Source organism: Haliaeetus leucocephalus, unplaced genomic scaffold (genome assembly GCF_000737465.1).
Source record: "Haliaeetus leucocephalus isolate CR32 unplaced genomic scaffold, Haliaeetus_leucocephalus-4.0 Scaffold273, whole genome shotgun sequence".
Classification (NCBI taxonomy): domain Eukaryota; kingdom Metazoa; phylum Chordata; class Aves; order Accipitriformes; family Accipitridae; genus Haliaeetus; species Haliaeetus leucocephalus.
The window spans coordinates 9,396,470-9,407,947 of record NW_010972709.1 but is presented as its reverse complement, the minus strand read 5'-3'; the positions used below and the strand labels follow the sequence as shown (position 1 = coordinate 9,407,947).

At 56.9% G+C, this 11,478-nt stretch overlaps 1 protein-coding gene across 1 annotated transcript in view; it reads left to right on the top strand.

Moving 5' to 3' along the window:
• The window catches only part of SNAI1 (snail family zinc finger 1), a 2,701-nt gene extending 1,710 nt beyond the window's left edge, over window positions 1-991 (top strand). The window contains exon 3 of the mRNA XM_010569656.1: window positions 810-991. Within this exon, the coding sequence (XP_010567958.1) occupies window positions 810-991 (182 nt within the window). The remainder of the gene's footprint in view (window positions 1-809) is intronic.
• The last annotated feature ends 10,487 nt before the right edge of the window (window positions 992-11,478 follow it).

The window sequence follows — 11,478 nt, the reverse complement described above, 5'->3', positions numbered from 1 at the left end:
GCTGCCGAGATGCACCCCAGCGAGGCTCGGCGAGGCCTGCGGGCAGGTGCTGGGGGCGCAGGGCCGGCCACCCCCAGCACCTGTTGGTGCGGGTCCGGGTGCCGCAGCTGCAGCCCACCCCACCGCCACAGCCGCCTGTACAATGCGTCTCCCGAGCATCCTTTGTGGGGCTGCGGGGATAGTGTAATTGTTACTTGGCACTGATTTCACACCCTCTTAACGTCCTAAAGATGATGGCTGAAGGAAGCTGGGAAGACTTAATTGTGCTTTCCAAATTGAGCATACGCATTTGTTTCCTCCAAAAGAGTCTTTCTGGGAGGAATTCGCCCTGGCCAGGCTTTTCAATGCGAGCTGGGCGGGAGAAGGGGGAGTGTGGGGTTCGGCGGAGGAAATAGCTATACTCACCCTGGCGCTGGCGCCTTTCAGCCGCTGCCTGCTATGATATAATTAACACATAGCGCTTGGCTTTCCTGCCTCTCTGCAAACGGTTCGCTTGGCTCCAGGCGGGAGACGAATATCGTGTCTTCGTTTGTATGTGCAACTGCCTTGCTGCTTGCAGATGTTTCCAGCGTTAATTTTCCGTGGTTCATAGGAGAGGTTTTTCTGGGAGGAGGAAATTCCCAAGTCCGCCGCTTTCCCCTGAAGTGAATGCTGTACATGCCTCGCCCGGCTTTCCCTGCGAACAATAACAGCCAGCACTTCTTTTCACTGTGCTCTTCACAAACTTTGGCTAATGAATGGCTCCTTCTTTGATATTCCCCATGTGTTGATGCACTGGTTAATTGGGAGCGTTTCTCTTTGTCCCATAGGTGAAAAGCCCTTTTCCTGTACACACTGCAACCGGGCCTTTGCTGACCGGTCTAATCTCCGAGCCCACCTGCAGACCCATTCAGATGTAAAGAAGTACCAATGCAAAACCTGCTCCCGGACTTTCTCCCGTATGTCGCTGCTCCACAAGCATGAGGAGACTGGCTGCTCCGGCTCTCGCTGAGGACTCCGCTCCCCCAGGCCTCTCACCACGCAAATACCTATATTATAACTAGTTTCTGTAGGAGTTAGTTTTCTCCGTCGCTGTCACAGCCTGCACCGGGGCCGGCCGCAGCTCCTCCGGCCCTCGCCACCCTCACCCTCCTCGCTATGTGCCTCCTGTGCAATGCAAAGGCCTGATCCTTCTCCCATCCCGGCATCTGAGGGTGCAGGATTGGACTCCGGTGCAAAGTGTGGGTGGCAAAGCGAGTGCGTGAAACTCGGGGGGGGGTGCAGCCCTGAGCCTGACCCGCTGCTGCCGCAGCCCCTCAGCAGGTGCCCCCGCTTGCTGGAGGCACTCGGCACCTTGCAGGGTTGGACCTGCACCCTGGCCCCACCACCGGTATCAAACATTGCGACCATGTAGCTTGGGGGGTTGGAGGTTTTTTTTTGGTGTTTTTTTTTTTTTTTTTACCATAACCACTTGGTAACTTTTAAGAACCAATTTTTTTTTTAATGAAGGACAAAATGTTAACCACCCTGCCCCCCGCTCCAAGTGTATATATGCCGCCTGTAGAAGGTGTAACTATGCAATAATACAGTATCCCAGTAGTTGTGAAGCAGCTGCTTCTCCCCAGCACAATGACAATTTGCAATGCCTGCGAGATTAACAGTGTCCATAAAAGGCATGGGTAGCCATTTCAAACACCAACCCTGTTTACAGAGCAGCTATGCACTCAAGCACCTGTTAATATGACTCTTAACAACTGCTTTTCAAGAGAACTGTGACTAATAGCAGGCACTTGTCAGCCGATACAATGGTGGCCTGTCCCAAGGCTGCCCATCGACAGGTGTGTGCCAAAAGCCCTATTTATGGGTATTGACAGGTGCCTCCTGAATGCATCTTTCTTTGGACATTGTTTTCATGGAATCATTACAAAGAGGATGTTTACATTTCAAAGGTACACTGGTATTTATATTTTTGTGCCACAATTTTGTACTGATGAAACTTTTTATATAATTATATACAGTTTATTGATATTCAATAAAATCGTTAATTTATAATAGGGTTTTGTGGGTGCTCAGGGTGAATATGCAGCGGGGGGGGTGGGGAGCGCTGCGGCTCCCTCCTGTGCTGTGGGCGTCAGGGTGCTGGACTCGGTTCTCCTGCTCCCACCCTACACTCCTGGCCTCTGGCTGCAGGTGAACGGCAAATGGCATTCACACGCCGGGAACCTGCGGAGCACTCGCTTCTGAGGGAGGAAAAGGCAGCCTGAGTCAGTTCCTGCTAAAGGGCTGGGGAAGGGGCAGCTGTGCCGTGATGCAAGCTGGGGAGGGGGGGTTCAGGCTGCTGGGGGTGCAGCGGATCTCCCTGGCTCCATGTGGGAAAGTGCAAGGGCTGGCCCTGTTCCTCCCAGCCTGCCCGGGTGGGTGCTGGCTTCCCCACGGGGCTACTGGAGCACCTGTAGCCTGGCCGGGTCCCTCAATGCTCCCTGGGGAGCAGGTCTGTGCCGCAGCACTGGGGGACTGCCCCAGTGGGGTAGTGGGGCTGCCTCTGGCTCTTGGTGGGCTCCTGAGCCTCCCCGCGGATGGCTAAAGCACCAGGCGCCTCAGTGAGGTGAGCCTCCGGGTGGGTGACCCGCCGTGGGTGGTGTGGCAGCAGAGGTGACCCATCCTGTCGTCACCGCAAAGCCCTTCGGCAAGCGCAGGTGGGGCTGTCCCCTGCGCGCCCACAGCTGGGAGGGGACGGAGGGGCAGGTGCTCCGGGATACCCTCAGGTACCTGCCTCTAGGATTTCCATAATGAAACTGTCCCAGTGCCCCAAACCACCTGCCTCGCACCCTCCCAGCCACCTCTGAATCTGGGGTGCTTCGGGGACAGTGCAGCCGGTCTTGCCGCCTGCCTCCCCCAAGGGCTGGGATTTTATCCTTCTGCCCCCGCGTTTCCTCCGTGCCATCTCCAGGATGTTGCTTTTAACCAGGAAATAAAAGCGTGTCCCCCCCAGCGCTCATCCCCCCGTCCAGCCCGTTGGCGTCCGGCTCCCTGCGCCTCTCCCAGAGGCTGTAACGGAGCAGGAAGAGGTGTCTGGCTGTAAAAGTGAGGAGAGCTGCTGCTCGGCCCTTCTTTAATTAAGAGCTCACCCAGTATAAACGGACTTTCCCAGCCGAGTTGGACTCATTACTTGATTATTAAGCAGGGCAGGAAGTTTTGGGTTTTGCTCTTGTGTGTGCTTTTTTCTTCCTTTTCCCAACAGGAAGCGGGGGAGGGGCACTAATTACTTTCAGCTTTCCATCCATAAAATCCTGGAGCCGCAAAAGCAGCTAAATAGTTAAAAAAAGACCAATTTTGAGAACGGACCACCTGCAGAAGCTGGAAAGGAGGGTCGAGGAGTGGGTAAGCAAGGAGCAGAAGCCGGCCGAGCCCTGCTTGCTGGGGAGGTAGCGCAGGCTGTCCCACCAGCCCGGGGTTGGTCTTGGCTTTGTGGCTCTGACATGCAAAAGCCCTCCGTTACCGCTCAGCTTTAAGGCCCTACAGCATGCATCCAACTACACCACACAGGCTGTGCCTTACCCCCGTCCACGAGCGTCGTGGCTGTCACTGATTCGGATGGAGACGCTTTCCTGCATCATTCGGGCTGTTGCTTCGTCCCTGCGCTGGCACCCACCGGGGAACCCTGCCAGCTCCCTCTCAATGGGCTTCGACTAATATCGGTTAGGCAGGCAATGAGAGCTGTGAGAAACCCCTGCCTTAGCAATCTTTCCTGCTCTCAGTTGTGTTCCTGGCTTTGTCCAGAGCCTGGCTGGGACGCGAGGCTTTTAGAGAGAAGGTATAAAACAGGTGGAGGACAGCCTAGGCTCAGACTGACAAATCCCGCTGGCATTCAAACACAAATGCAGCCTTAAAACACTGGAAAAAAAGAAATGCTGCCTGTTCTGAATCACAAAAGCGCAGCCCACTGGCACTTGGGCTGCTGCTGCATCTGCTCCCTTCCCTGCCCTGCCCAAGCACCCAGAACCCTGGGGACCGGTGGCTGCTCAGATGCTGTCCCGCACCTTGGGGCACTGCCTCTGACCTCCCCATGTTATGCCCAGGTCCGGACCAGATCCTGCCTTGTCGCAAAGTGATGGCCGTGGCCCAGATCCCTCCTCTTCTGACAGGCTGCTCATTTTCCTGCTGCAAAAATGTTGCTCATTTCTACACTGAGGCTGTTGGGGTGAGCAGAGGGCTGGGGCCCATGACAAGGACAGGCTTGCCTCCAGCTCAAACCTGCTGCAGATGTGGGCAATCCCCTCTGTCCTTTCTCTGCCCCCATACACCTTTGGGGCTCTGTTGTGGTGGAGAATTGCACCAGGAGCATTTCATTTTTGGAAGGAACCCGCCCCAGCAGCATCCCTGGCAGCAAGGGCAGCTGGCAGCAGGGCCATGGTCCCCTGCCCTGGTCCGCTGCGCTTGCCTGGGCAATGAGTGCTGCACAGCGAAGCCAGAGGGTTCATGGAGAAACCTCAGCAGTTTTTTCCCTGTTTTTTCCCCCCTCTCTGTTTTAATGCCACAGGAACTAAACACACCGTAAAGCCGCTGCCCACAGCCCGGCTGTTTCATCCAGGTAGCGCAGGCTGCAGTTTCGGCGGGGGGGGTGGTGGAGGAGGGGGGGGCGGCCGGCGATTAATGGGAGGAACCATTTGGTGACCACCTTGTGTGACCATCTGTAACAGATTACGGTGTCAGCGCTCGTAAAAGCCGGGATTCAATCAAGCGCCCGGCAGGTAGCGGGGGGGCCCCGCTGGCAGGGGCCGTGGTGCCGGGGTGCGGGCTGTGCCGGCTCCGGGCTGCCGCACTCCCCGGGCGGCAGCATGGCCACGGCGTCGAGCGTTTGAACTCCACTGTTTAATTTCCACGGACCTCCACGGGACCTTTAAACAAGCACGTACGTCCCCTCGGTTCCTGGAGCCCTTTCAAAGGCTCTGGGAAAACCACAAAGTGCCTTTTCTTCCTAGAGAGGACTAGTTTTTTTTCCCCCCTCCCTGACCCGATGCAGAATTAAGGGTGTTTGGAAACCCACTCTGCCATGGGACCCCTCCCAAGGCAGAGAGCTGGGGCAGACCCATGCGGAGATACTGGGTTGAAAAGGGCTTTAAGACTTCCACACCGCTGTTTGAAATCGTCCGGTCTCTGCAGGCATCTGGAGTGTCCCAAAGGGGACGAGAAGGGAAGCGGGTGGATTACAGGCACCTTTGCAAAGGCTAAGCTTCATCTGCTTGGTGATTTGGGGCTGTCGTTCCCAAAACTGCCTTTTTCACCCTTTTCTGTCCAAAGCTGCCTTTTTCACTCCTTTCTGTCCCCACTTCTCTTGGGGTCAGGCATGAGGCACGCCTGGCCTTGGTGCAGTGAGGGCAAAGAGCAGCTCCAGGGCCACTCTGTACCCAAAGTCCTTGGCAAACCCCCCTGGACAGGGCATCCAGGCATTAGGAAGAGGAAAAAGGGAAAAAGTCTGGAAAGTGTTTAAACACAAGGAACATGCTGAGCCCATCTCATGCTCAGCTGAGCTCGGGGCTCCCTGCAGAGCTCACCCGAGGCGGGGAGCCAGCAGCGGGTGGGGGACAGCCCTGACACTGCCTCCCAAAATTCCTCCCCCCACCTCCAAGGCAGTAGGAAGGCAAAAATTTTCTACTTTCTTGTCCTGCAAAACTGTCCCACAGAAATGTTCTCTTCGTGATCTCCCAGATCCCCCGCAGCCTCCGGAGAAGAGTTTCCAGCATCCGAGCGTGCGGCCCCGGGAGAAGGCAGCCAAAGCTCAGCCCCTACAAAGTGTAGCTGCCTAATTCTTCTTTTGGCTCTTACCTTACCTAGAAAAAGCTGAATAAACAAACAAAAACCGGGCAGGATCCAGGGAAAGGCCCATTATTAAAGTCAATCGCTGGACGGCTGTTTCTGATTTGGGGAAGGGAATGACCGGAGCTTTGCGGCAGAAGCCAGGACGGCTCATGGAGTGATCAGCAGAGACAACACGGGTTTCCCACTGAAGATACCTGGGACCGTGGAAGGCCTTGGAAGATGTGTGTGTTTATCCTCGGCTGGACAAGAAGGGCTGCAGGTGCCGGCGGAGGCCTCGGTGAGCCCCTGTCAACAGGCAGTCCTGGTGAAAGCCTTCGTCCATTAACAGCTCGCCATAAGGAGAGGGGTTCACAAACAAGCTGCAGGTGTAGCTATTGTTTTTCCTGCTCTGGGCTATTGACACGAGCAATAATCTCAAATTAATCTTTAATCGGATGATGAACTGATAGCGTGGGGCTGGGGAGGTGCGAGTCTTCCCATGGAGACAAAGAGCATGGCAAATGTGGAGGGAGGGAGCCCAGGAGACCTGGGGAAGGGATGCAAGGCTAGAGGATTAAAATAAAGACGATTTCTCCCTGCAGATGCAGGTGGCCTGGGTTGCAGCATCACCGCGGTCTTGCTGCTGGCTGCTCTCGCCTCTCCTCGGCCACGCTGCCTGCAAGTCCCTCCCTGCCTGCCCCCGCACCGGCGGGGCGAGGGGCAATGCCCACCCCAGGGCTGCGCCGTGCCCTGGCAAAGCGTCAGCCACCTGCCAAAACAGCACGAGCGCGCGCCTCGCTGGCTCAAAACTCAGACTGTAAATCCTCCCGGCGGAGGTTGGCTTTCCCCTGGGGGAAGGGAGCACAAACGCCTCGTCCCGAGCGTGCAGGGAACCTCCACTCACCCCACAGGGTTGAGAAACAGCTTCCCGGGGCTGTCTCACCCTCCAGCTATTTATGTCCCATGCGCTGATGTCGTCGGTGAAATGGAAGGATGGGCAGTGCCCGCCTGCGCTCGCAGGGGTTTGAGAGACCGTGGAGGGACGGACAAGCCTGATGTTGGGGGTTAAACGGTTGTTTCTCCTCTCTCCTTCACAGCCGGTCCCGAAGATGGTGAAAGCTTTGGGGGCGGCCGGTGCTGCCGCCCGGCAGAGGCAATCTCGTGTGTGGTGGGAGTGGGTGTCTGTCCCCGGGTCAGTGCAGCAGATGGGTGACACTGAGCGACCAGCCAGGAGCGGCCACGGAGCCCCTCCACGGAGACACCCTTGCCGGAGCCCTGAGTGCTTCACAAACTGCTCCGTTAACAGCAGTGGGTTAAAAATGAAAGCCATTATACTTAATTTTTTCACCTGAGGATGAACACTTTGGCACAAGGGACACAAGCGCACGCACAGCAGCGACCCGTGTCCTCCCCACAATAAGAAGTGCAGGAGTTACCAGCCTGCGCCGACAGCTTTACAATAGCAATGCTGTGCTGTAACTTATTGGAGATCTGCCTAGAAAATCATCAGAAAGTATTTTAAATCCAGCATAACATACATATTTATGGATCACCTTCTGTTTTACTGGGCTCCCTGAAAGCAATGCGAGGCCTGTTTTACTTTTCTCAATAAAAAGGCTCACATTTCACATGCGAGGAGATTGGCGTCTCCCGAGCTAATTAATCCGGGTTCCCCTCCACCTCCGCATTTTCCACGCAGGGTTAGGCTGGCGACACTTTGTCTGTGGCCGCTCCGGGGAGGACGGTGCTGCACATTAAGCCTCCTTTGCCGGCGATGCGCTGGAGGCAGAGCGGGGCGAGGCGAGGAAGTGGCAGCGTGTCGAGGCACAGAGTCATGGCCCGTTATAAAGAGCTTCAAGGGCCTGCATTATGTCATTACTCAATTAGCCTGTTGGTAATAGCACTTCATTAGAGAGACAGTTTCTATTCACTGGCCCTAATCCACTTTCTAAAGGCAGGGCTGGAGCCATTGATCACTTTTCCCGCTTTCCCGATGAGGCAGAAAGCGGGTTTGGAGAGTGGCCCCACGGCTGACGGCGTGGGGGGAGCGATCCCACTGCTGCGGCTAGGGCAGCCCCCCACCACCCTAAAACCGAGACAGGGGTGGCAGCACCCAGCCCCATCAGCTCAGGGATGTGGGGGGGTGCAGAGCACCTGCCCTTCCCACCCACCTCAGAAATCAGGCTGTTAACCAGGGAGCAAAAGAGTTTTGGTGTCAAACCATAGGCGACCGCAGCTGGGGATGTGACCCCTCCTCGCCTGGCGGGACGCGATGGGTGAGCCGGTGCCAGGGATGCTCTCGGTGGACGGGCTGCGGGGATGGGCACCGCCTGCCCAGCCTGTGCCTCTCTTCCATCCACAGTGGGGGCAGAAAGAAAACCTACTTTTTAAAATTTATTTTTTCTTTTTTTTTTTTTCTTCTTTTTTTTCTTTTTTCCCCCCCTCCTCCGCTCTGCGACATGCAGTGCTCGGTGGAAACTGAAGCGGGGTAGGAAGTGGCACGAGAGCTGCGCGCAGGAAACCGATGTGTGTCAGGAAAGGATGTCAGCGCCGGCGGTGGGACCAACAGCCGGTGCAGGAGCTGCCCCCACCCTGCCGGCGACTCGCCGATGAGAGGGGCAGGAAGCGAAATGGAGCCCTTCCTGCAATCGAGGTGGTGATAGAGCAAACCCAGAGGTGCAGGGAGCTCCCAGCCAGGGCAGAGGTGCCCAGCCGGGGTAGCACCGCGGGGCTGGGAAGAGTTCCCTGTGTCCTGCCCACCCTGTTGGCTTCAAAGCCATTGGGCTCCTGCGCCCCGCAGGGACCTGGTCCCCCAAATCCTCCCACCAGACAGCCAGAGCACCCTCAGCTACGGCCCTGAGCGAGGGTGCCTCATCCTGCCGCAGCCCCCAGCGGGACCCCGGCCCGCAGGCATCTCGCCCACCCCACGTCCTCCTTCCCTGGGGCATCCATCAGCCAGATGCCCCCTTCATGCCGTGCTGCCACAGGAGGAGCTGGGCCTGGGGGTTCCCCGCCCCCTTAAAAAATAACCATTGCTCAGACTTCAGAAAGATGCAGCCTAAGCACAGAAGTTACTTGAGGTCAGAAGAAGTACTGGGGTAGGAAAGTTTACTTGCCCTGGTTACAGCAGCTACTGTCTGTGATCAATATCATCCAAATTTTCTCCCTCAAAACCTCACTTTATAGCAATAGTCTTCCATTGTCACTTCCACCAGGCTGGAGGGCAGCAATGTGGGGCCCCATTTTTTTGCTGGAAAAATTAATAGTTATTAGTACTTGTGACTCAGGTGAGGAGCCAAAGGCCAGTTTTTAAATGCAGACACTGTGGTAGATGGCAACTGGTTTCCCTCAAACAGTCTTCAGAGCATCACAGGAGCCAAAACAGCGGCTGGCACATGCCTGAGGGACAGGGACTGCGGTCCTCGCCGGCTGCAGGGGAGGAAGGGAAGGCTGGGGCGTCACACACCATCACCCATCGGAAAGTCCAAATATTCCACGATTTAAGCAAACACCTTGTTTTCATTCAAATCCTTTTGCCATTTCATAATACTGGCTACTTCCCTCCGAAAGGAAATAGCTGTCCCATAAATAAAGGAAGGTGGGAGGGAGCACGGGGGAGGCTGCGAGCGCAGGCGAGGCAGTTGCAGAAAGCTTTTCCCGGTGTGCTCCAGCTCGTGGCCGCAGGATGACATCCGTAAGCGGAAGAGCAGAGAGGGGCCGCAGCGCACACGCGTGCCAAGGAGCCGCTCGCACATGGTCACGTCTGGGCACCCCCAGCCCTCCCCTTGTCACCCCCAGAGCATCCTCCCCGAAAGCATCCTCCCGGTCGGCCGGCATGCTGAGAGCGGTCCCACAGTGAGCCCCATGCACCGAGCACTGAGCCTGGGCTTCTGGGTAGCCGGAGCTGTTTTCCCACTGCGGCAGGAGCCTTGGATGGAGGCACCTGCAAAATAAACTTGTGGCACTGAGCGAGGGCAGGTCGGCAGCGCAGGGAACAGCCGGGCAGGTATCGCATCCCGTCTCCGATGCTGACTCTGCATGCTCGGTTGTGGCACACCATCTCCACGTGCGCTCCTTTCCACGCACAGTGGGGAATATCATACCGCAGCTGCAGTCGTAAGGAGCTCTCTGAGCCTGGTGGCGGGGGGCAGGCGTGCCCAGCAGATGAGCCAAGACATGAGAAGGGGCACCGGGACCAGGACCCTCCTGGGGGACCCTCACTGGCAGCCCCATTGGGAGGCCTGGGACCCGCTGGCCCTGCGTACCTGCGGGTTGGGGCTCTGCCAGCTGCGGGTTTCTCTCTGCTGGCCTGGCCTCAGCACTGAGCCATTAATAGCCAGCACTAGTTGTGTCGCTCCAGCCCGCAGCTCCTATTTTCTTTCAAAACCAAGCTGCGATGGGAATGAATTATCTCTCTTCATTTTCATTTTCCCTCTGTCTCTGCTGCTGGCAAATTAACAGCTTCCCTTGATGCCAAACGGTCTGCAGTTTATCTCCCGAAGCACGAGTTTCACTCCCAATCTGCACTGGGGAATCTTAAAGTAATTGCAGAAAACTATTCTGAAAGCGATCCAGCAGCAAAGAAGTCAAATAAATAGGGACCATATGCACCACGCCAGTCAGAGGCGCCGCACAAAGATGCTCTCATTTGCAGTGCTCAGTCCCACCCCAAGCCAGCAGCGTGGCTCGCCTGCCCCACACACAGGGCTCTGATCTGGTACAAAAACTTTCTCCAGGATTGGTTTGCAGTGCCCGAAGCTCACCGGGTTTGCAGACTGAATTTTGCATGCACACTTGCCGGGTGTGGTTTTGCCCAGGGTTTAGCTGGCTCTTGGTGGAGGACAGAGAAGAGAGCTGGTTGCTAACCCCGGGAAATGCCACCAGCAGGTATTTAGACTGGCCTCTGGGTGCAACACTGCGGGGAGGATTTCCAGTGCACCACGAAGGACTCTTCACCAGGGCCTCATTTTCTGTTGGGCTGCGTGGGATCTTGCTGACATGGTCTCATTCTAGCTAAGGTGGAGACTTGAGGTTTCTCAGCTGTGCCCGGCTTGGAGCTTTCCATCCTGTGACCCATTTTCCCCCATTAAATGGGATGGACACTGTGAGGTCTGTCAGCCCCCAGCCAAGTTCCTGGTGCTGGGTCGGGGGTGTGCTGCCAAGCAGGATCTGGCCCCAGCCCCGCACCACGAAGGTCTGCCATGGCACTTGGTGGCTCTTCAAGGGAGGGTAGAGGTGGATGCAAAGCACCTCCTAAAGCAGATGACACCAGGACCTTTGATCCCTGCGCAGCCCATCCCTGCCTGGTCATGCACATGCATTTTGGGTGCTGCCTTGGTCCCCGTTGGCGAGGCCAGCGCTGCCTCGCTGCTCGGTGCCGCTGGGGCCGCCAGCCCTGTTCCTCCTCAGCCGGGAGAGGCGGCAGCCAAAGGGCTCATCCCGCAGCTGCCTTCACCTGGTCCCTGCTTTACATCAAGGAACCCCAGCACAGATCAAAGCGCTCTGAGGTTTCCCTTGCGCAGCCCAAAGTGCTCTCAGAGGGTGACGCGCTGCAGCCAGCAGCCCCCGACAGCGGGGACTGGGTTATCCCCCCCATCACAGCCACCTCCTTCTCGCCACTCCTCCCGCGGGCAGGCGGGCAGGCGCTCGGCTGGGTCTGCGGACCCTCAGCATCTCTTGGCACTGAGCTCCTGCACCGGC